Source organism: Etheostoma spectabile, chromosome 19 (genome assembly GCF_008692095.1).
Source record: "Etheostoma spectabile isolate EspeVRDwgs_2016 chromosome 19, UIUC_Espe_1.0, whole genome shotgun sequence".
Classification (NCBI taxonomy): domain Eukaryota; kingdom Metazoa; phylum Chordata; class Actinopteri; order Perciformes; family Percidae; genus Etheostoma; species Etheostoma spectabile.
The window spans coordinates 15,385,475-15,411,884 of NC_045751.1; the positions used below are offsets into that span (position 1 = coordinate 15,385,475).

General features: G+C 40.1%; 1 protein-coding gene and 1 long non-coding RNA gene across 3 annotated transcripts in view; one reads left to right on the forward strand and one right to left on the reverse strand.

Moving 5' to 3' along the window:
- Positions 1-8,190, forward strand: part of LOC116707250 (uncharacterized) — a 25,714-nt gene extending 17,524 nt beyond the window's left edge. The window contains exon 3 of the long non-coding RNA XR_004336447.1: positions 8,180-8,190. This is a non-coding gene — a long non-coding RNA (uncharacterized LOC116707250). The remainder of the gene's footprint in view (positions 1-8,179) is intronic.
- Positions 1-26,410, reverse strand: part of adam19a (ADAM metallopeptidase domain 19a) — a 158,663-nt gene that overhangs the window by 114,326 nt on the left and 17,927 nt on the right. For both annotated transcript variants that reach the window (XM_032544520.1, XM_032544521.1), the window contains exon 2: positions 23,502-23,581. In XM_032544520.1, coding sequence (XP_032400411.1) covers positions 23,502-23,581 — 80 coding nt within the window. The remainder of the gene's footprint in view (positions 1-23,501; positions 23,582-26,410) is intronic.

The window sequence follows — 26,410 nt, forward strand, 5'->3', positions numbered from 1 at the left end:
TTTGGGAAAGAGACTTCAGATATGTTATTAGGGGACTACTAAGGTCTATATAAAAGCACCCAAAAAGCACCATGTCTTGGGACCTTTAACTTGACCTGACACATTACGCCTTTTTTAATTTCAACCCCAATGTTTTCGGACAGGGTTAACCTTACATCTACTCCCGATTCTAATGTTAATCTGAAACCTTAATCCTAATCCCAAACTAGTCATGAGGAAGAAGTGAGGAATGTTAATTAACCCCCGCTCTAGAGGATTTTCAACATCTTTCTATGCTTACGGGGGCACATGGTCCTAGTGAGAAAAGAAGCCCAAGAACAACCACACACGTATTTACACACACTCCTGAACCCTGAGCCCAGATCAGATGTATGAGTGAAGCTGACAGTGGATTATAACATAAAAGCCTGTGAAATGGAACAGGAAGTAAAGGAGTTTCTTCCAAAGTGGCTTTGGCTGCTCCGTGCGCTGACAGCGGGCGGAGAGCTGGTGAGGTGACAAATTAAAACATGTCCTCTGTGTGTTTCCTGCGGATTGCATGGTGAATTGTTACCTTGCTGCGAGCGCTGAGCTCCCAAAAAGCCACTAATCCCCAAAACAGACCTCTAGAGTTTGGAGAGAAATGCGGAGGGGGTGCAGTGTAGAGAGGAGGACGCCTGCAGCTATGGAACGTAATGACAACCATGTAATCTTACAACTCCTCAACATGTAAGGCTTTGACCCTTCTGTGTGGGTAAAAGAAAGGTTAATGAGAATGTGCTGATGTAGTACTTTTTCACATAAAATAACATATTAACAGTGGTTAATAACTAATATAATAAATATTTATTATTAATTATAATTAACAACTGACCCTGGTTATGCTTCAGTTATAGCAATATAAAATGAATAAATATTTATACAATGTAGTTAAAGTAATTAAAGTAATAACTGGAAAGCTGCAGTTTTCCAGTGATGCAATTACTTATTACATTCATGTTTATTCATTTTATATGGCTATAACTGATGCATAACGTATGCATAAGGTTATGAATAGTATGAACTCTAGCACTAGTTGAGTCAAGGTTAGCTGTGTTAAGTTTGGAATAACAGAGCAAGGGAGCAACGTAACAAGGCAACGGTTAGAGTAGACCAGCAGCTCCCGTACTCTGAGGTGAAGCAGTTTTTTTTTTCTCTCTCTCAACGGAGTCAGGTGGATTTGAAGACAGCGATGAAACCGCTTTAGTTCCCCATCAGAAAGGGCCGTCTGACAGAATGGTACAGCGGCGAAAATATATGAAAACGTGTTCACTTGATGAAACGGATAAAATATGATTTGCTAGTATCCCCGTCAACAGCAGTACATATCGCTTTATTCAAAGCCACCAGACTCTTTTGACAAAAAACTGAATTCTTTCCCAAAACAGTGTTTTGGTGTGACTTTCACATCTGGCCTACAGTGGCATCCACAGCGTCAGTACATCACTTAGATTCCTGTTTTATTTCTCCAACATAAAGAAAAGTTGTGCCAACTGCCATCCAAGTTACTGTACTTTACTAAAGCAACGTCATCATATAGAAACCTATGTCAGGTCACCTGGAAAAGACATCTTTAGAAGGGCTTGGGAAAACGGCCCCACAATGTTAAATGTTTGAATACATAAGTAATATTACATGGAATCTACAGAATTATATAAAAACGGATAATGGACTTGCCCTTTAAAAGACATTGAGAGCATGTGACTGACAGTAGTTGAATTGCTGTAACGTGAAAATGAAACATGTTATGCAGCCACTGTAGACAGCAGCACTGATTAAAACTCGTGGCTCGAACACATCTGGTGTGATTGCCATAGGGTAATCGCGTGGGTAGGATGGGAGATTGCACTTGCACACAGATTTCAATATATGAAAGCGCATGTTCAAGCTAAAATGAGATGTAAATTATAAATCAATCACTAACAACAAGAAGAACAAGTCAAAACGGTGTGCTTACTAAATCTTTCTATGTTAATTCTTCCATTATTAAGGAAATAATGAAAAAGGGAGGTACTATACAATCATAAATGTCCTGGTGCAAGCAAACCCACACAACACAATTTCTTTTCTTAAAAAGCAATAAATTACAGACTTGAATAGTTATGGGGCAGGGGGATCTGACAGTTGCAGATGCAGAGAAGGAGGTTTGGTTTCACAATAGTTGGCAGCTAACAAAAAGCCTCACAAATATACAAAAAACACTGCAGAACTGGAGGGCTCTTTCTTGAGCATCCCTTATGAATAGTTTGAAAAATTGTAATGTCATGTCCTTTGATTAGACTCATTTACTGTGCCTTAAAAACAAAACCCAGCCACTCACCGCTGAAGTTAACATGATGGCTATATTGATTCTCTGCAGATATTTTCATATTCTTACACAATATGCTGATTAATGGCTTCAGTACTTTTCTTGCGGTAGTTGCACCATCAGCTCTTTCTGATGATTGGCAAACTGCTTCACCATAAATACCCCCTGCTACAGGTGGTGATTTAGTACCCAAGACCTTTCTCAAGGTATTGTATCAGAATTTTTTGTTCATGGACCAAGGGAAATAACCACACATACAGTAAAATCACCTCTGCAATGTCTTTTTATTATTTTAAAATTACATTTCTCATTACACACTTACACAGGAATACAAGGTAATGCTTGAGGTAAATGAATGAAGGGGGATATTCATTTGTTTCCTATAGTGGGGTTCTTATGGGAATGTGGACTTTCAGATTAATTTGAGAGGGGCCTTTGGTTTGCTTCTTCTACATTTTATCGTAAGTGTGTCACGGAGTGTAGCACCTGATCTGGTCTGGTCTGGACTTAGTCTTAACCCCCCACAGTCTTGGTCTGGTCTGGTCTCAGTCTTGATACACTCTGGTTTTGGTTTAAGTGGTGATGACATTAGCTACAGGTCGGCAGATAAAGTGTTGAAGATAACGTGTTGAAGATAACCATTCGAGCAGGTTTTAATTAAATGCGTTTATTGATATCCTTGAAAGCATGGGGGGGGGGGACAAATGGTTCATTTGTCATAGGTTTATTTACAAACTACTTTCCAACTCACTAGGGGTTTGGGTGATCCATTGTGTTTCCACACATGGCTAATCATGGGTGTTAAATATGGAACACCAGACCTCATTAACATTCCTCTGGGACATGGCTGACGGTAACATAATTTGGCAGTGGTGATTAGCACATCAACACACTAATCATCCCCGATGTATTTATGAAACAGCTTTACCTAGTGCCTTACTAATTTTACATTAAATGTGTTTGTCTTTATACACTAGTTGCCTAATCATAGTGGACATGCTGATAAAGAAGCAGACTAGAAAGTTTGAAAAAATAAATAAATAAATAAAGAAGAAGACTAGACCAGAGGGCTGAACAGTATGGGAAAATCCAATACGATTTTTAGGCCAATATTGTGATTAGAATTTAGTAGGCTTTTTTTCTTCAGGCGCTGACACACCAACCTAATAATTGTCCGTTGGACAGTCTGGCGAGGGCAGTTTGGTGTGTTCCGTGTCGTCATCAGTCGGAGGAGCCTTCAGCCTTCATTTGACCCAATTTGACATGTTGGTGGGAAACGGTGGGTGAGCAGTCGGACTCAATGACAAATCTGATTGGTGGAGTGCTAACTCGTAAATGACGAGTGGGATGAGCATGGCAAATGTCTCAAAATCTGACAAAAATCTTTTAAACTGACCTTGGTCGATCTGAAATAAAGACCGATTCAGCAACTGCATGGCCTACTCGCTTAAAAATGTTTTCAGAAACATGTTTCGGTTAACTATTTTCGTAAAAAATACAAGCTTGTCTTCCAAACGAGCTGCCATTATGGTCAACAATACAGATTAGCGCCACCTGCTGTATTAGCAGCCTGTTGAATCAGCTGTATGCTCAAAACGTGCATGTGCAAAACATACGCTCAAGTCGGCATCACCTCTGTGTGTCCCGAGGAACTTTTTTGACCAACTCGGGGAGTCAGTCGGTAAGTCAGACTCCCTTTTTTGTATGATATCATACAAAAATGTATGCATTTTTGCATGACATCATACGGACCCGTTCATTAGAATGCTTTGCTTGAGTTTTGAATTTTTTTTGCATTCTATTACTTTGGAATATTGATTTGAAATCAATGAATCATTCAGCCTTACTAAAACATTGCAAGTTCCAACAGAATCACAGCTGATGGAAGCAGCACAGGCATGCAGATACAAAGAAGAAACTTTTATTGGTAAAAAAGGTCCATAAGGTAGACAGGTAACAGCAGGCAACAAGTAAATCCAAAAAAAAAAACCATTAATCACGAGGAGAACTAGACACAAGGAAAGAAAGGCTGGAAAGCTAGACACAGATGTACAGTATATGATGTAGGTTATCAGAGAGTTAAGTTTGTGATGATGCATAGCTACTGCATATAAGCAGACTACTGACTTTTCCTTTTTTTAGATTCCACTGCTTGCAAAGTGAAATCAGGATGAAGCCAGAGAGGGCAGGCACTATCATTTGTGCAGCAGCTGTGCGGCACATTTGCAGAGCTAAGAGAGTGCCTCTCCCAATGGAGGATTTAGGACCAGTGGAGGCAGAGGGGAAGCATTACAGGGAAAAAAAAGCGGCAGAGGAGGAAGTAATGGCTCGTCTGAACCAAAGCAATATAATTAGACTGATCAACCTTTAATAGAATGTGGCTTGATCCGGTCTTTTTCTTAAATCAACACACTCTCTAAATCAAGAGTCGGCAACTTGCTTATGTCCTGGCAAAAAAAAAAAAATGTAAATAGCTTGTAAATAAATTATTGATCAAATTGTGTATGCTGAGATATAAAACAAGATTGCTGATGTAGAAGTTTAAAATATTTGACCTAGATGTATAAAATTTATATTTATTTAGATGTAAGGGATTATATTAGTAACTGGCCCTTCGCTCTAGCTGGCAAGTTTCCATTCCTTGAGTTCCTGCTTCTCCTTTTCCACCTGTAACTTCTACATCTCCATCATATTTGGTGGTCGTATCTTTGAAGCCTTCTCATATATTTGTTGTTAAACAATTGAGCTCCACCCAATTGAAGCCATTTTTTGAGTTCCCAGTGATGCTGTAGACATCACTACACCCCATGCTAACTCTACAGCTTCTGACTTACTTCTAGCCAGTTGACTTGTTTCTGCAATTAAAAGTCTAATAAGCCCTCATTATTCACAAATTGAATCAAAGAAGTGTTGTTAAAATTATATTAGAAAAAACTAAGATATAATAGAAAGCCTGATTTATGCTTTGGCGTTACATCGACCTCGTGGGTATGTGCGAAAGTACATGGAGAGCCTGACGTGCACCTCTCAAAAAAATGTAACTATGCGTCATGGCTAGTTAAACAGGAGGTCTGACCCATCTAGCATTTCTACTGTGCTTATTTTCTGTACTATTTTGCTTTGCTAGCGTCTTTGATAAACCAAATCTAGGAATTACTACAGAAAATCTCACTCTCAGACTGACTGCTAGCTTGAGTGGTGTCATTTTCTGTGGCCTAACAGGTAAAGTCTCCAACTTAATGTTAGTGAAAGTGCAACATGCATTTTAGATGACTGAGATGAGAGTATATCCATTTACATTTTATTTCAGTTGTTCCTCGCCCCGGTTAAGTTTTCTACCCAGAAGTTATTATAAAACTGTTTGTGATTGGGTCTATAACTATTGTAAATTACACATACAATACGTCTAAGTATGATTATTTAGATCTAGACATAATAAATGTAGTCTAATCAACAGAATTTAGTGTTCCTTGTTTTGATGCTGGATTCTCATTGGTTGTTATGTAGCTTGGTGTCTAAGTTTGAGCATACAGCTGATTCAACAGGCTGCTAATGACCTATTCATCATTAAGGTGACCTATTTTTGGCAACACAAAAGGCACATACTATTTGCAAACAAATTGTCAAAAATACTAACTGTAAATATACTAAAAGTAAATTGTGGAAGCTCTCACATTGTTGCAAGCATTACTTTTAATGTCATCTCTTTCCACTGACCTTTCCATCTGCACATGCCAAGAAGACTAAATCATCATGCCACAGTTGAGCTAAAATCATGGACATTTAGAATGTTATCCTGCTGTTCATCTGGACTAAAAACAAATGCAGAAATATAATTGAAATATCTACTCTGAGTCAACAGGAGCCCTCTTGCAATTGGAAATCAACATGCTGTGAATTGTTTCCACTAGGGGTGTAAAGATTAGCAGATACCAATTGGTATCCAGTTGTACTAAAACAGATACAACTGCACTGATACATGGACCCCTGGATCGATCTTAATGGACCAAGAATCGGCCAATGGCCCGATTTTAATGTAACAAAATGGGTTGACTGAATCTTTGCTGTCAAATCAACAAAGCTGTTGCAGTGTGTGGTCATGTGTTGTGTAAGGTCATGTGTGGAACTGATGAAGATGAAATACATGCATAATAGTGCACACATGGGCCAGTGGATGACCTAGTAAGTAAGTTCCACCCTCCCCACTTCCACCCCGTGTGAACACAGAGCAGCGGCTGCGTCAACTTTCTGTCACTGGCTTTGACAAAGTACCGTCCCAAAATTAAACACACTGCTATTCATTTCTTAGACTTCCAGCCAATGTGCTGATTCCTTCTCTTCTCACCTCATTTCACTGTTATGATATATTCTTTGATGGTTTCTTAAACTGAGTTTTACTGTGAAACCATTTACTGATTCACACACTTCCAAATGCACCCGCTCATTCCCCACATCAGACAATTTATACACAAGAGCAGAGCACACAAAACCATACGCTACCCATACTGTTGAAATGAAAACGAAATGATATTACAGTATCAATCTTTATGTAATTCATTCTGTGGAAAGAGGCTGATTGTAATTACTTCCAACTCAGTTTTATCTAACGAGGGCCAGCATTCACATCACTCCTTAGCTTTTCTTAATTTTTATTTAAATTCTGCATTCCACAGTTGAATACCAGCCAAACAATACCAATGGCAATCAATTTCCTATTATACAAAAGACCTTTGGGGGCTCTCCATTTCATTTTCAAACAATGCAGTCCAAGAACATGGCTTGAATTAGGATGTCGCATTGGACCGTTTGCTGTACTCTGGAAGGTAAGGAGCAAATCAGTGCATCATCTCTGGCCAAAAACTGCTAACAAGACATTTGAAAAGAGTAACAATCATTTCCACATCTGTTGAGTGCTCATGCTGTCTGATCACTGCTTCCAGTTTTTCGAAGAGGGACTGGGACAAAATCCAAGCCTGGTCAAAATAACTGAGCCCAAATGCGACATGACAGGATTATCAGGCTATCTGAAAATTCAGTTTCTGCTGGCTCCATGTGCACGGCAAATGTTCCTCAATTTTCAGTAATGTGACTAGAGAGCTTTACTTGGAAGCAGGCCAGACTTGGTGTGACAGATTCTGAGCTTTCTGGGCAGTGTCCCGACTTCTTGGAAAAGGAATATGAGAGATCTCCCTTCTGGTCAACTTTGTTACTTTCAGGTCCTGGGAACTCTCTTGACCAAAGCTGTTATCCGTCGCACATTCCCCGTTAGCACTGCTCCGCCAAGGGATATTAAGAAAGTCCCCTCATGCATTCTTGTCTTCTATAAGAAACACATCTCTATACTAATGTGCTTAGGAGAAAATGTAATTGCTGCAGGAAATAACACCCTAGCAACGACATTTCCAAACAAGTAAGTGATATGTTCAAAAAAGCGACACACCAGTAGTGTTGACACAACTTGTCATAATACAATGTCCTATTTCCAAGCATTGGATTGGTACAGCCAACCTACTTTACATTGACAACTACATCGTCTGTATGTCATGTCAGGTGAGTGCAACTATATTTATTAATTGATGTGTTAAAAGGGTGAAATTAGGGTTGAGTATTATTTGGGGGTTTTCCAATACCAGTGTTAAAACAGTACTTTTAAAACGGTGCCTAAAAGAGACCGGAATCAATACTGCAAGGGAAAAAAAGAAAAGCTTAAAATAGTTGGTGGCACTACAGAACAACCTGTTTATTGCTTAGGCCTTGAGGTGAAATTAAAAATTATTACTTATTCCACCGATCAATTGCTGTTAAACGACAAAAAGAAGAACCACTAGATGATAACATTGAATGCAGCATGAGCTTACAAGTTGCAAATTAAAGCTCCATTAATACCCGTCGGTGTTGTTGCTCCGAAAACTGACTACGACTAACAATGGTGCAGCTAGACTCCTCCGTGTCTACAGCTGCAGACTGTTGCTCGTTCCGGTGTTGGAATCCTTTCCAGTGAAATACAGCCAATGGTTAGACCGTTTAGCTTTAGCATTTAAACCGTGTTTAAGCCAGCTACTAGCTGATGGTAGGCTAACATTAACTGCTGCCAAGTGTAATGCTAACTAGCGTCACATGCACTGATGCTTTTGTTACCTCGAACATCCATTGTTCCATATTGGCACCAGGTTTGGTACCGAACCCTAGGTAAAATGTGTGTGTCTGTGTGTATGGTTGAGTTGAGCGTTGATCAACGTAATGCAGGATCCAAGTTGGACTAAATATGTATTTAGTCTAAATAGTCTTATTAGTAGGGGGTCCCACTACGTTGAGGCAGGTCTTAAGTTTGTGTCAATATGTCTTATTACCGATTGGATCTGAGCTGCACGTGGTGCGTCCTTGTCACCCAACCCCATCTCTCCGAAATTACTTTTACAAACTGCTAATCTGCAACAGCAGATACACTTGGCAGGGTACATAATGCTGGCTGGATTATGTTTTACATTAACAAATCTCACACACACACACACACACACACACACACACACGCACACACACACGCACACACACGCACACACGCACACGCACACACGCTTAATATATTAAAATATTCAATGTCAAGGTTTCTTTATTTAGGGACCCAGAGCACTTGGTCAGGGTTAGGGAAATATCATGGCTTAATACAGAATATGTCCAGAGTGACTCAAAAAACTTCTAACTCGTAACCGTGATCTTTCACTAACCTTTATCAATGTGCTTTTGTTGCCTAAACCTAATTACAGACAGGACTCTGGATGTGAACCTTGCTCTCTGGTGTCCTGCACTTGTCCTGACCTGTACACCCAACTCCAAAACACCTCCATGCAATTCAGGTGTGATACGTAAATGTAGCCCTTCATTCACTCATAAAAGTATTTCATCAGAACACTATCAAGGCAGCGACTACGTTTGTCACCCCAATGTAATAGTTAGGCAAATTTCTAGGGGGCAGGGTTGCAGCTCCACAAGAGGTGACTGTGGTTTTGATATGAGACTGAGTGTGGCCTGTGTGCATTAAAGATATACACTGCTGCTTGTCAATTACTGGAGCACCATCCTGCTGCCAGTGTTGATCTTCCCTCCGTACTTTGGTCGACCACATTTTAAACCAGGTCTAATGATCTTCAGGAATATTCTGATTGGGTCTGGCTGACCTTTAGTCTTTTTTAAATCAGGTCTTAAATTTAAAGTCAACACATCTCCCAGGATGCGAGATTGTCAACACATCTTGCATCCCATTGTCTCAAGTCAGCATTGACATTTGCAAAAAAACCACATCTTTCCCAAACCTTAACCAAGTGCTTTGTAGACCAGAAGTAATACTTCAGCTGCACGAAGCACATATTGTAGGGGGAACAATTTTGCATATATATATTTCACTTTTGGGTTGGCAATGAACAGTTTTCAGACACATAATATAAACATTTTCACATTATGTTGATAAAACACAATCCAAGTGCCATTATGTTTCCTTCTAAATGTATTAGCAAATGCAAATTTGCTGTTAATTAAACTAGTTCTGAGAAGGTCCCTTATCATCCATCTATCCATCCATCCATCTTCATCCGCTTATCCAGTATTGGGTCGGGAGGGGGGGAGCGGCTCCAGCAGGGTATCTGATTTCTGCTGGTTGTCATGGTGAATGTAACAAAGAAGTGTTTTCTGCGTTTTTGTGTTCTGGTATGCTGGTGTCATACTCAATGTCTTCGCCTGTGTGTTTGTGATGAGTCATGGTTGGGTTGTGTGTGCGTGTTGGCATCTGCTTAAAAAAAAAAATAAAAGTGTACTGCTCACTATTCAAACTAAAAAATTGCTTTGAAAACAAGTCGTATCCCATTTGTGCTCCTTGAAATATCCCTAAACCCCAGCAGACTGACATCTCCATACTTATTGTCGAAGATGTCTCTGTATTCTAAAGAGAGCATGATCAAAGGAGCCTCTCCTATTGGAACGGCACAGCTGCAGACTCTCCCTCCGTGCCATTCAGAAAGCCAACCCCGCTGCGATCAAAACACAACTCCCAACAGATCTATCCATGCTCTCTTTTACTGCCATGGTACATCTGTTAATGTCTCTCTCCCACTACCTTTCTCCACCCAAAACACTTCATTATATATAATGTAAATCCTTTTATCCTCTGAGCTGGCTTCAGTTTCTGATTTGATTGGCAGGAATAGAAGCAGCAGCAAAATAAATAGCTGCGATTGTGTTTAAAAGCATAGCTTAGGACCTCTAAGGCATTCTTTATACTTTTGACACGCTATATTTAGATGCACCTAACAAATCTTTCGTCTTGATCAGGGGGACAAGCTGCAGGATATATTAAGCTACAAATAACAGTTTGTAATGCTGACAAAATCATTTTATATATCTTTTTCCAGACCACACCAAATTCATTGCAAAAGATTTGATCCATAGTTTGATGAGAAGAATTTTATGAGATGATACCATTTTTAAATAGTTTGTCAAATGACTCTCATCTCGGGCACACTTACTAGAGCTTTTAATTGGATCACATGGTCTTCATCAGCCGATGAGATTTGCTTTTTTTCTGCCACAGAAACAGACCTTGATGAACTGGATTGATGGTTACAACAAAAACTTTGATGTCTCATGATGGCTTTACCAGTTATGCATGACATGTAAAACATGTAAAACCACCGGAAAGTAGTAAAATCATCTGATTTGTCACTCTGTCCTGTGTTCGGCATGCAGAGGAAGAAGCACTGTCCAGAATTCTAAAGCTAACATGGACCAAGTTTTGATTTTAAAAAGGGACTAAGACAATATGGATTATGACAAGATGTAATGAAGTCATGCCTGCAGTAAAATAGACTTTTAAAATGAGTAACTAGTGAAATAGAAGAATATTATTCTGAAGCATTTAGTATGATTAGTGACTGGTATGAAAATAATATGATTGAAACTTGAGGAAAACTGGAGGATTTACAGGCTTCTTATGTAAAAGTCTCTGAAAAAATGATGAAATAAAAGAACCAATCTATGAATTGAAAAAATGAAAAGGTACTGTGCAAATTCAGTTATTTTCAATAATCAGTTATATGCTAGTCTTACTGTGTTCAGTTATTATTATGCTTCTTTAAATCTACCTGGACTTTTATCGAGGAGATTGGAAGTAAAACCACTACTTTAGGATCATGTTGACAGGTTGATCAATAAATGATTATGTTTAAATGTTCTCATGTTATTGATATACACACACAAGGAAACAAGCCACCAATTAATAAGGCAAGGTCTGCAAAAATGTGACTGGTCTAAAAATACACCAGACCAAGATGGGCTACCTAAGGAAGCTTGTGATGCAATGCACAGTGCCAGTACAGCACCTGGTGAGACGGGACGAGGAACCAGGCACACACCACAGAGCTTAGAGTGCTTAGAGCTTCCAAGTACCACAAGCTACACCCCACTACACGCCATCAGAGCAGCGCCGGTTTTTGTGGTCTGCTGTGGCAAGGCCGTGGACATCAAGACCAGCAGGTGGTGCTACTTGAACCAACTGTCCCCTAGGAAGATCGAATGGAGGAAGCCCAGGAAAGGATGAGGGCCAAGTACGCTGATCTGGTAGCTGAGTGTCGGAGGAATGCGTGAGAGGCCCGCTGTGAGCCTGTTGAAGTGAGCTGCAGGGGCTTCGCAGGCCAGTCTCTACACCAGGTCCTGGGAGTCTTAGGCTGGCTACACACTGACAGATAATTTCTAGAGAATTAAATTAGAGCTGAATGAATCAGATTGTTCAAGTCCCCCCTCAGGAGCTCTCTGGACTCAATTGTCAAAATCCCTAATTTCCTTTACTGCATCTCTTCTGAGAATCCGACCCACAAGCCCAACCTCAAGCAAGATGTGAACAAACAAGGGATTTAAAAGATAGGATATCCATGTTTTAAAAAACAAACAGAGGGGGATCTTGGGATACTGCACAGACAGCTGTATCATTCCTCATAACTCATGACCAGAACATAGGGCAATAAGAATTAATCAAATCTTTGAAATGCACTGTTGGAGATGGCTACAATATGTCATTGTTGGTTGATGGGATAAACAACTGCTGACACATGTTTGGGACTGGATGACAGCAGACAAAAAGTATGCCATTACATTTACTGATGAGCACTGAGCACTGATGACTATAAACTCAATCCAAGGACCGTGGCCTATATTCGTTTTCCCAGAAAAGGGTATTGATCGATTTTAAGTCCATATCATTAACTTAACTATGGCTGCACAATTAATCGGATTTTAATCACGATCTTGGTTTCCCACTATCAAATTTGCATGATTGAGCAATATTTTAAATGAGTCTTTCCAATCATAGAACGCTCCGTTTTTTTTGCAAAGCCAATCTACCGCTCCGTAAACCACCGTCTGATCATGTGCCAGTCAGAGTTGTTCCCTGCACCGCACAGCTTACTTTCTAGATGTAGACGGTCACAGAGGATAGAGTAACGTGAGGAAAATTCCAACAGATAGCACTTGGTCATGCGTCGGTCACAAGGTTTACCAGTTTACTAGTAAACGCAACATTTTGTCCCGTCTGTGTTGTTTTTCAGACCCGCCATTCGACCCGTGCTGGACCCATTCATTATGAGTCAGTCAATATTTAAAAAAAAAAATATCTGCATTGTAAAATAAAAATAGCTTATTTCTTAACTTAAGCAAGTTGCGTTTAAAGCTGCTCTTTTTTCCTGCTTGTGCCTTTCTGATGGACAGCACTCACTGCGGAGTGCTATGTGACACATGTCACTATATCGATGAGGACTGGCGGCTTAAATCGGCCGACCTACACACAGGAGTATGCCAGGCAGACACACAGCTGACAACCTTACAAGTGGTTGTTCTGGAGATGGGCTCGCCTGAGACATATGCTCCACAGACAGCTGCGGACTGTGTCGGTCGCCCGAGCAGTTCCAGAAAAGGGGCTGCATGTGTCCACAATAATGCACGAAACACTGCGCCTGCGCGACCACCACAAATCCGCAGCAGTTGGCAGACAGGGCAAGTATATATCTAAGCCTCCTGGTTGGGTAAACTGGGCCTCTGTTGCCTGCTTTCTGGTTAACGGTTAGTGATCGGTTAACAAGTGCCAGCTATTGCTCAGGAAAAAAAAAAAAATCTAAAATTAGCATCCAAGGACAGACATTTTACATGCAGACACTTGTGGTCTCCTAATGATTTTGGGACACAGACTTTCATCTAACACCACCATGAGGCACAACTTTTCCCTTGAATGCATAAACCCGATCACACACCCACAAATGGAGCCTAAGGATTCAGTATCCTCGAAACTAACTGGACTGTATGACGTCCCGTCTGAACACATCTAAGGGTAAAATGCAAGGCAAAAGAGGGGCAGGTTCACAAGTTCAATCATGCAAATGGAGAAATTGGTGCTCACCTTCGGACAGAAGTTATGGTGTGCTTAAAAGTGATAGAAGTGCTGAGTGAAGAATGTAAAAAAAGAGCACATTATTCTTGTAGAAACGGATAAACCACATAAACCTTTTTTTATCTAATGGACCAATTACCTTTCCTCTCAGGCCAAGCTTAGGACAAAACGTAGAATTTATAGCCAACCTGCTGGTGAGCCTCACTAACTAGCTTTAGATTTAAGTTGAAAAGTAAACAGAGTCGGAGTCATTGTCATTTGGCCACTGGTGTCATATGTTTGTGTCCAGATGTGGGTTTAGTGGATATGGGTTGCCAGTTTATTGCTCAACAATAGTCACATGGAGAAGCAACCAGATGTACACTGGGAATTAGCAGTTCCAGCATTGCTCAACATCGCAGAAAAACAGAATTTCAGCACAGCTGGTTCTCCAGCAGTTGGCAAAGGGAAGTACTGTAGGTCAGTTCCATTTCAATTCATTTAATGCAGTATGTCCTGGCAATACAAATGTAAGACTTCGGGAGACAGAAAATGTGTATTATAGACTACTGAAATCTCAGGGACAACCAAGCTCTCTAATCAGAATGAGGAAAAGTAACAAGCAACATAAAAAAGTGATAGTTTGATGAACCTGCCGTTTTCTACCCATCTACTTTGCACCTTTAATGCAAGGAACTCACTGCTATGCTGCGTTTGTATTTTGATCAGCTGTCAATCAAACAGCGGAGGCAGTACTGTGATGTCTTTAAACTTCTGTTTGAAGTAGTTTTAGTGGCACACTGCTTTGTCTGTTCTTCCCCTTAATAGACATTCAATTAGTCAAACACAGGCGTAAATGGTAACATTAAAGGGAAACTATGCAGGTTTTTAAGCTAATTTACCTTAACTGAACAGCTTCAGAGACATTGGAATGGTGGTTAAGACACACACACACAAAATCTTGTCAATTCCCCAATCAATGTTGCATACTTTCATTTGGCATGTAAAGATACACAATCAATTAGCTGCTAGGTTATTCAATCAAAAGCTGGAATCCTTTCAGTTTGTGTCTAAGAGCAGCTGGCTATTTAACGTTTTTTGAAATCCATTGTCGATGGTTCTTAAAAAACATTTAAGCCTTCGACTAATCAAACAATAGTCCACTCTCCCTGACATGAGCAGTAAATGAATTTAGATGTGTATAACACAATCTGGTGCTTTGAAGCGCAGCAATATTTTCTCTCCTTGAATATTTTCCAGTGCTCTTCCACCCCCACACAGCTTACATTGTTGACAGCTTGGATTTGAATGCAGAATGACTGTTTCAATTTTGTCCGTTTTTTTAGAATCCAAAGGTTAGCGACAATATCTTGGATTTAGAAGTAAAAAAAAAAAAAAAAAAAAAAAAAAAAAAAAAAGCAAACACGTTTTCATACATAGATCTATATATATATATATATATATATATTTATATTATATATATAATTATATATATATATATATATATATATATATTATATATATATAGATATATATATATAAGAGAGAGAGAGAGAGAGAGAGGAGAGGAGGAGAGAGAGGAGAGAAGAGAGAGAGAGAGGGGAGAAGGAGAGAGAGGAGAGAGAGAGAGAGAGAGAGAGAGAGCGCTCGCGCACTGTTGACTCTTAAACGCCTCTGCATATTCCCAAAGTGACTGCTTTGACCAGTGATGGGAATGACAGCGTTACTTTTTTAGCAGTTACCGTTACTGCCAAAAACTGCGGCGTGCTCCTGACCAACTAGATCTCTGAGCCGAGAGGCAAAGACTTTTTTTCTTCCTTGGTTAGTGGGCCGTGCACGAGACAAGCGCATAAATGCTGACAATTGGCTGAGGTTGAGTAAAATTTCATGGTAAGCCAATCAGACGTAGAGTTGGGCGGGTGTTCAACAGCACGTATAGTCGGACACCAACAAACAACACAAGCAAGTCAGTCAACAAGAGACAGGTATGGAGTTTTGAAATCAAGGAGAGGGGGAGGGTAACTTTTCCTGCTAAAGATTTTCCACTGTGTTCAGAAAACACAGCCACTAGGACTGTAGAGTGGCTACTCGCTCCAAAGCTAATCGCTGTCAACGCACAAAACAGCGCAAAAATATAAACATCAGGCCACTTACATTATTTGCACTACAAACGGTGTATATATTTTTTTTATTTATTTTTGCTGTAGTACTTAACAAGCATTATTTAATTTTGCCCAGTTGTGGCCTGTTGAGGGGCAATAAATATCAAAGTTCCAAAACATCCATGTGGTTATTTGTATTGATCCACTAGACATAATATAACAAAAGTGAGTTGAGTAGAGTCAAGTCGAACTGGGCCATGGACATTAGGCAATAGACCATACATGCTCCAGTAACAAAGGCAAAGTCAACTAACTAAAATAAAACTGTGCATGCGTCACCACCCCAATGGGAAACACTGCATGTATTCGTAATCCTCCCCTGGCTACACCCCTAGTCCCAAGTGATGTATAAAATATAAAAAAAAGGGGTTTACTGCCATGAAAAAATACATTGTGGAGGAAAATAACTTACTATTCCCTATAACTGCCAATTTTGAGGCATTTGTTGACAACAAAACACACAAAGATAACACTAAGTATTAATTAAGGAAATCACTCTGAAGTGAAACCCAAACCCTGACACACAGCGGTGGGAAGGTGGGCTTGGCAAGAACACACATAGCAGATCGCTTATTGCTGACTTTGCTCAATACACACAAAGCAGAAAAGCCGGGAGCGTACAAATGACAGATGTACACCAAGAAAGAGAAAAAGTGAACGTAGTACCAGTGAACAGACTGCAGCGCAGCTCCTTTCTGTCAGTAAGGGTGGAAGACGATGTGATGAATCGCATTCGCAACAAGTAAACAGGTAATTTGCTTCTGTATACATGTTGATAGGCCTAGAGCATGTTTGCACGTTGGAAAAATTGAACTGTTTTTCACATAGAATTCTGCTCACAAAAACAAGTAACTCTCACTCTCTCTTTGTTACCTAAAATAAATGCAGACTTGACAGTTGATGGAAAAAAGTCACGAACAAAAAATATATTTAAAAAAAACATTGATCACAATTTTATTATCTTAAAATGATAATTTTAAACAATCATTCTGGAACTAAACCTCCCACGAACTTACTTTCACTCATCTCTGCTTCACTTCACTAACATCTTGGAGCAGTGACCAGGGACACAGTGGCTGTCAGTCAGGTCAGGTCCAAAGGACCAGGAACTGTGGGATGGCAGTCCAGAATTAAAGCTCCACCTTAGAGACACGTGTGACCTTTGTCTCTTCCTTCCAGCCCACCACCACCACCGTGTCTCTGTGACACCGGTTTACAGAGCAATACAGCTAAGACGGCTGGAAAAAAAGAAAAGGTTGGGAGACAAACCGAGTGGTTTGTGGAGCAAGCGTGCCAACACGGCAGTCTCAGATCAAAAAGTTGGGTGTGTTGGGCCTTGCTGTGACATAATGCACCCTCATATGACGAGCACAATCCTGGTAGATTACTTTGTTTTATTGGTGTAATTCTACAGTCTACCAGCAATTTGTTACAATGGAGGTAGAAACAATTGCCGTTACAATAACTTGCCAGAAAAGTAAAAAAGTTCCTCAGAAGTATTCTAAACTGATGTGCAGTGTTTGGGCATCTGATTATACAGATAAACTCATAAATGTATTACTCAGTGAGATTTTCCATCCAGGAAATTCAGTTTGTGTCCAAAGAACACACCTCAATCAACGCAGTACCTTGCAATATTTAACCTCAACTCCTTTTTTGGTATAACATGACTTGCAAAATATCCTGTGATGCCACCATGGAAGGACGTACTGAAAAAAGGCATAATAAAAATAATTGTTGATCATGGTACGTAAACAGTAGCCTGTGAGAACACATCACCTGTGATGCAGCTTGTGGGGGGGGGAGAGAGAAGAGCTGAGCTTGAAGGCAAAGCTCAATCTACATTCACACCCTTATCTTTGGTCTTGACCAAAAGACATACATATATACATACAAGCGAATAAATTAACTTTCCTTAGCATAATGGCCGGCCTCACCCTTAGAGATAGGGTAAGAAGTCAAGACATCTGGTAAGGATAGCGCCTGGACACCTCCGTTTAGATTGTTGCCTGGCACTGTTTGGAATTATTTCTGAAGGGATGCGATTACCTGCTGGGGGCCATTCAGTCGTTGCCTTTACTACCCTTCTGCCACGCCGCCTGATACTTGATACGTGATGGGAGTTGCAAGGATGCAGCCTTGCCCTCAGTCTGCCACCAGATAAGAGACATGTTGTTTAACCTGAAGCTTGAATAAATCAGTTGTACGCTATGGAACTCTTATAAGAAATTTGTCCGTGTGGAGTTATTTTTTTGACTTTTTGATAAACCCTCCACACTAGTACAGAAATAAATGTTTGACCCTTAATACACACCTGGACATGATTGACATTCCGGGCCTGGATGTGTTGCTTCATATTTCAACTTCACCTTGCAATGCCAAGTGCCTTGTGTTTTGTTATTGCATTGTGTACATTTTGATACATGTGTACACCATGTTGTACACTCCTCAATCGGCCTATGTCACACAACAATTGAAGACTGGAAGAACGTCTCTGAGTGGGGATAAGCCTCTTCCTGTTATCTTTTTACAATGGCGGTGCACGATAGATAGAAGTCTCTCCGCAACCTGCCTCAAGTCACCTACGACAATGTGGTTCGGACTGCGAATGAATGCACTCAAAGTAAAAAAAAAACATTTTGAAACATTCAGAAACTATTATAGACTTCTAAGGTAGAAGCTCACGGTTTTGCTAGGTACGGAAAATGTTTCTATAGTAACAGCAAGTTGGACCTATCAGAGATGTTGCTGTTACGCTTAGGATTGTGGGTAGCGGGGTGCCCAGATAGCTCAGTTGGTAGAGCGGGCGCCCATATATAAGGGTTTACTCGTCGACGCAGTGGGCCCAGGTTCAACTCCGACCAGCAGCCCTTTGCTGCATGTCATTCCCACTCTCTCTCCCCTTTCATGTCATTTGTCCTGTCAACATAAAGGCCTAAAAATGCCCCAAAAAATAATCTTAACAAAAAAAAAAAGAATTGTGGGTAGTGTAGTATTAGTGTAGTATTTTCTCCATAAGAGTGTGAATAAAACATGTTTTGGTTAAAACAAGGTTCATTTTATACTAACTTCTACAGGAGCAGAAACTTTTGTTTCACAGCCTCGTAGCTCGTGGTCAGTCTACCTCGGAGGATTTAGACATTACGGCTGATAATCTAAATCCTTATGGAGAAAAGGACTGTTGACTGGAAGTTCCGATTTCCCACTCCACGTTCCGGAAGCAGGAAGTGTGACATGGTTGAGTTTCTCCCACCGTAGAGAACTGGGAGAAACAGCGGAAAATGGGCAACTTCTGTCACAACGGATTACTAAGTTTTAAAAAAATTAAATAAATCATACACTTCTTAGGGTTTACTGTGCTGGCAGAAATAATGATCAGATGTCACTCTTCATGAAGGTACACCATTGTTAGTCCACATTACATTCATGTTGGAGAAATCTGCAGTGCACTATTTACATTGAAATGCAGAAATTAGAGTGCTTTTTATTTACTGTGGCAAGGAGGAAAGTAAAGGAGTAGGGTTGGTGAATAGCTTTCCACGATTTTTACAGTTTGACAGCGACAATAATGACGATCTTTCTCTAACCTTAACGAAATGTTTCAATTGCCAAATTATTGTTTATTTGATAAAAACCCAATTGTTACATAAACCATTTCTAAAAGATGCTAAGCATGCATGCCACTCTTTTAGCAACTTTTTGCTAAACATTAATACAGTAACGTGGCTTACTGTATGTATGTGCAGGGAGGTGAATCTACAAAACATTTCTGCAGAAATGACTGGGTCTGGATATCTTCTACAGGAATAAGGACACATTGCCAAAATCAGCAGCTTCACATCACTTGAGAATTGAAAATTGAGAATGATTGTCTTGACTGCATTTTTCTTCTGCATGATTCTGCATACAAAGTGTGCTGTGATTAATTCTGGGAAAATGTCTTGCTCTACAATTTGACAGCTCAAAGAACCTTGAAACCTCCCTTACAATTGTTTTAAGTAGAGACATGTAAGCCATACTAAAATAAGTCAGAGAAAGGTTCTCGGAGGCAATTATGTAAAATCTATCAATAACGTGACAGTTCTGTTTTATAGAACAATCCAGAAAAACCCTGGCATGGCAGTCCAGAACCTTTCCAGTTGGCTGAGTTTGCACACATTCAGTTTGTGTGTTCTATCAAAATAGGACTGGAGACAGGCCAGAGAAAACACAATAAAAATAATGCTAATTGATCGGTGGCATATTACAACCCTGAACCAAATCAATACTAAAAGAATTGAACTATATAACAGAAGCTTGTTGCTTTAATTGATTCGAAGGAAACAACTTCTTAAATTTTAAATTTGTTTGGTGTCAATGGGCAACTTTCTAAAACCATAGATGAATCCTAGTGGGTATTGGGAGAAGAATGTAAACTACTGTTATATATACACAGTATAGTATTGACACAGACATGCATATGTGAGCGAGCACCCCCCCCCCAAATAAACACGAGCAACACATCACACGTATGACACGTATGTGTGATGTGCATGCAACAGTGCCTTTGCATAAAGGCTACTTTAGACAACCTCCCTCCCACCCCCCCTCTACACACAGTCTGCACCAGACGTGGCTCCATGTGTGCTCCCCCTATTCATGCCAGGGTAAATGTCATTGCCATCTCCAGCGCGCTCATGAGGTGAGAGATAATCAAATCACTAGGAAGACAAAGTAGAGATGCAGGGTAGGTGTGAAGCTCTGAGCGGCCCGTAAGATAAAAAACGAGGCGAGTTTTTGAACTCCCCTGACAAATAATTGAAGGACATAAGGGTATAAAGATGCAACAACAAATGCTGATAGAGGAAACCTCTGACACCGAGCAGCTTCTTGTATGTATGAAAAATAAAGGTGAAAGTAAGAAAGAAGGTGAATGCAATACGTTCCTCAGTGCATGCTGTATTTACAGAGAAAGCTGAGGTTTCCTGCTTGTGGAGCCGTGCCAGCGTTTTTACCTTTCACAATAAAAGCCAAACTTAAATTCAATCAGCATTTTGCTAATCGGTAACTCAACAAAATAGGCAAAATATGCAATTAGAGTTCAGCGCAGATTTTTTTAAATTGATACATTTTTTCATAATGATTCACCTAAATATTTTCTATTCATACGGTAACGCCAACGGCGACTACATCATATCTGTTTGCAGCTAAACAGAACGAAAGCAGAAAATGGAGAAAATCCATGTCATGTTTTACAAATTACATAAATGTCAGATTGACAGGCGTGCGATGTGCATTCTTCTTAGAAAACACTTTGTTTTCAGAAATGGCTCATGATATTTTGTCTCTGAAGTGTATAATACAACTTTCGTTTTTGTTAAAGAAAATCGCAATACTTAATACTGTGGAATCGCAATACTTCTAGAGTTACAAAAAATTAAAATTGCAATACAAATTGAATGGGCACACATGTATCCTACAAGAATCAAATCGCAACAAAAGCATTTTGCCCCAGCCCTACCGTCTAACCAAACAGAAGGCCCTTGGTTTGAGTGGTCGTTAAGACTAAAAGAGCACGATATAAATGCAGACCTTTTACATGTACAGATTTATTTATTTATTTATTTTTTTAATGCTGACAATCAAGCATCAATATTCACTCGTTAACATGCAGATTTGCGCCAGGACTCAGGTATGCAGATGAATGCATGGGTTATGATTCTCAGCATGGTTCTCACCACTTTCTCATTATCATAAACATTAAGATGCACAAGAGGCAGTCAGACGCCTCCAGTGATCACCGTCAATTACGTGGTGCCCATCAGGGGAGCTGGCCTGAGACTGTCAGTAAATCATCAACACGAAGATGAGAATGAACTGGCTACGGCCTGATGTGCTGCCATAGTTAGATTAGATGATTTCAGGCTTGTGCTTCATAGCTCCAGTCATTTCACTGTCCTTTCTGTGACAGGCAAGCCATTATGAAATCAAAAAACCTTTTTCTTCTAAACACTTTTCTGCAAACCAAATAATCCTTTAACTGAAGTGTGGCCTTAAAAGCTACACCAGTTTATCGGTGTTAAACCTCAATCCTTCTTAGGTACCAGCCAAAATATGTAAACAGATACTTCAAAATTTGTCCCATTCCGTTTTTTATTTATAATCTCTGGATTAAATGACGATAGGGGACAGGAAACCAGGGAGGCTTGAGGGTACAAGTAACTGTTACTAGGACCGCGCTCTTCTGGACAGATCTCAGATGTTGTTCCTGGAATTAGCTGGAGCCACTGTCCCAGTTTGCAGGTTACAACCCAAAAGTGAGTACAATTGGAATTCCCTTTCCAAATCTTTAATAGCTCCTGTCTATCCCTTACAGTATTGCACATCCAGAGTTTTGTCAGGTAGACCAATTTTGACCCTCATAAATACACATTTTGTGTGTGTATTAGTGGTAGTGGCTCAAATGTGAAATTCCCCTTGCAGCATAAATAAAGGGATGTCTTCTGTCCTCTTTGTACCATGCAACCTGTGTTTTGTTTCTGTCCCTGCTGCTATCAGTGCTGCCTTTGTGTTTTCCAAAGCTCTCATTGCTGGCTATCCAGTATGTATGACTTGTTGTGTGCTTGCTATCAGGATCCTCATGATGCCACATCTCTCTCAGGATTGCACTACACTGCTATGCGGAAGCAACTACACCATGCTATTCTAATTCTGCCATTTCCAAGCTGCCGCTGCGCTCCACCTGATACAGAGACTTACTAAGCTTTCTATTGCAAATATCTTGCTGTTAATCTTTTTGGAATATGCTGTGCCAAGTTAAAACGGTCTGTTATTTTGACTGCTGGTTCAAAACTGGTAAGGAACTCCTTTACATAGTCTTTAGTGAGCTTGTCCTCCCACCAATGTGTGCATGTACAGTTTAGACTGTGTGTGTGTGTGCGTGTGCGTGTGCGTGTGCGTGTGCGAGCACCAGCAGCTGCATGTTGACCAGTGAGGAGGTTGTGGATGATGAGGTGGTCTGTGGGCTGAATTAGAAGGCAGTAAAAAGCCTCCACATCGATAATCACACCACAGAGTCAAGTGTCCCCTCAGGATAGCACAGAACCACAAGAACAGACGTCCTTCATTCATCCATAAAGTTAAAGTGTATTTTGTTTTCTTTAAAGCATCTTGTAGTCCTCTGAGATGATAAACTATCACGCTACCAAGGCCATAGACATTCTGACAGATGGTGTAATTAGACATTGGTTTCATTATGTAAGCAAATGTTAACACACACTACATAGTATGAATGAACCTTTTTGATGTTCGTGCCCCCTTGGCCTTTCCACCCACAACTCTACATTTAAAAAAGGTACTAACCCATGCGGCTCTAGCTATAGGAAAAATGGCTGTTTTGCTGGCTTTGTACAACACTTTAATCTTGTTAGATGCAATAAGCACTGCCAGCTCCTGGGGCCACGAGCAGACTTTACACATTTACTAGTTACCAGCCAGATATATTGGTGTAATCATAAACTGTTAAACCAATGGCCAAAGGCAAGGCAATTGTAGCGTTTGGTTGCTTTTGATGTAGCAAGACCAGCGTCGGGGAAACAAAGACCAGAGAAAGGTTGATGAGATATCTGACCTGGGTTGAGGTTCCGGCCTCCCTCTTGCTTCGGCTTTGAGAAAGCCACTGCGCCGCCACTGTCCTTCCCCCCCGCAGCCCTGCAGGACACAAAGCAGGATGGAAATGTAGGCTAGGACTTTAGAGACAGGTAAAAGGTTAAACAGATTAGTGAAATCAAGAGGGTCAACTTATTGCCAAGTGTCATTTTGTCACTGATGAAAAGAAACCAGGGAAAAGTCCACAATGACCGAGTTTTAATGTAAAAAGACTGTAGGCATGACATTGTAGCCGTTTGGGTATTTTCCCCTACAATCCTAAGGTTTAAAGTCAAAAGGGAACCCACACGGTTATAGAGTGGATGCACCCCACCTTGCCTGAATAAAGAGCACCTCCACTAACATCAGAAGAAATTATTTTCATTTTCTTTTTAAATAGTATGCTTTAGGGAAGAAAAGTAGATGAGTACTGTAGGTGACTGATCAATCCCATTGTCCATTCACTTTATACTTGATCAGAAGAACATGCTGCAATGTCAGGGAAAATAAAGCTTCCCAGTTAGGAGAAGTAGAGACAAACTGATCAGTTGGTCACAATCAGAAGCCGAGGTGTCTTACCACTTCGCTAACCAATGTCCTGGGGAAAACCTTAAACTCCACTGGCCAGACACATAAAATCATGTGTAGACAGAAATAATCTTATTGCAGACAGGAAAATAAAACCTCTGACGGAAGTTAAAAGAATGCTAAAATTGATCACAACTACTAATCAAATTCAAAGCTGCAGTAACTGATTTTTTGGGCAACTTGAAGGCAGAGGAAACCACATTGACATCACCTTTTAGGTAAAAAAAAAAAAAAAAAAAAAAAAAAAAAAAAAAAAAAAAAAAAAAAAAAGGTAGTGAAGTTTTCTGTAGCACTTTTCAAAACCTAGCTTACAAAAGTTCTTTACAAAAGATAGAAATGTTAAAAGAACAAAAGACGAGTACAACACAAACAGCTACAACAGCACAAAAACATTTAGAAAAGATATAGATCAACTTTTGAGTTGATATACCGTGTGTGTAATAAACAGCTGCTTACTTACACATTCAACAGTTGTGAAAAAACACTGGCTTTTAGCTCTGTCTTAGTCCCCGCTGACTCTTGAGGAAAATATCTGTCTCTTTAGCTGCTAAATGCTCCACTATATTCACCAGCTAGTCTGTATGTCTGTCTGTCTGCTGTTTGCTGCTGAGCAGGATGTGTAGTGTACAGTAGTTTTTTTTTTTTAAGATATTTATCTGAAAACAGCAGTCTGCTGTGGGGCAAAAACAACGCTATAAGAAAATATAAGCGGTAAGAGTGAACCAAACTGCTAAACTACTACAAAAAAATTAGCCTCACAATGAGACTCACTATAAAGCTCAAGCAGAGGGGCGCTGCAGATTCAGGTGATTACTCTCTGTAGGGTCAATACACACCCCTTTTACATTCTGACTTGATCCATTGATATTATTGTGCGGATAATCGGTGAAACAATAATTCCTTCTCTCCTATTTTATGATTCATCTACCTTATTATACTAGAGTCTGCTCAATTTAGAATACATAGTTTTATGTGCTTTAAGGAATGCTTAAAAGGTCCAACATCTAATATTTTTACCCCAATGAGTCATCAGATATTAAGGAAACATGCTAAATTGAAATATCTTTTCAGACAACACTGCTAATGCCAGTATTTTCACCTTTTGAAATTTCAGTTCTGTGACATAATTTTTGTTTTGGCCTGTGTGTTGCAATCAACGGCCCAGTTAGACAGCCAGGCCGGGTTGCCAGATATCCCTGTAAAAAACTAAACCCAGCTCGCTACAGCTGTTATGTTAGTACAGCCATGAAATCAGCAAACAAACAGGATCAACTGAGATAGATTCTACCCAACCTAAAAAAACAGACACGTTTCTAACAGTTGCGTAACCAGAGACGTAACAAACCCCGGGTAAATATTGGAGATGTATTTGAAAGATGGAGTCAGCTTAGAGCTCAAAAGGACGCAGAGTTGGCCAATTTCCTCCTGAATAAGTAGCATTAGCTTACAACCAAAACGCACCTATTAAGACACTAAGTACAACCCTTTCAACCATGGGCCCGGCGCATGGACGCTATTTTCCGTAAAATTAGCAAAAGTGGATGTGGACACGCCCTAAGCGCTCCACACCGTGCACTTAGACCGTTAAAATAGGGCCTTGTGTGTGCACAGTCTATGCATCTGGCCCATGATGACAGATTCCTTGTTGTGTTGACAGCTCAGGTGCTGAGAGTGCAGAAAACCAAATAAACTCATGTCAAATTTTAACCATCGTTTTCTTAAGCCTACACAAACGAACAATCTTCATAAAAGATGATAAAAAAAAATATTAAAAAAAATATAAAAAAGTAAATATTCCACAATCATTGGTTATTTTCTCAAGTTCTATTTCAGCATTTGTCTTACTGGCTTGATTTGAGTCAATGCACCAGTCCTGTGGAATAATGACTCCCATTTTCAATGACCAAGGATCTCACCAGGATGACTAGATTAGCTCAGATGAATCATGGGCCCACTTCAAATTGACAAAAACACTTCTCGGGACGGTGAATTTAAAAGAGTGATTTATACACGTTGGCCCAGCCAGCTATACATTCTATCACAGATATCATTTAAACATTACCAGTGATTAAATTCCAGAGCTCAGCCCCAGCACATTGGCCTGCTTGTTTGTGTCCAGATGTGCCTACTGGAAATATGTCACAAAGTTTGATCCACGTGATGCTTTTGAAAACATATTTCTGACGATAAATGAAAGATATTTGAAATGCCATGTCAATTTTGTCTCGATGGAACACCAAACTCTCCAGAAAGTGCCATTTGATGGTTTATTTCTCAAAAAAATTCCCAGGGGGGGGGGGGGGG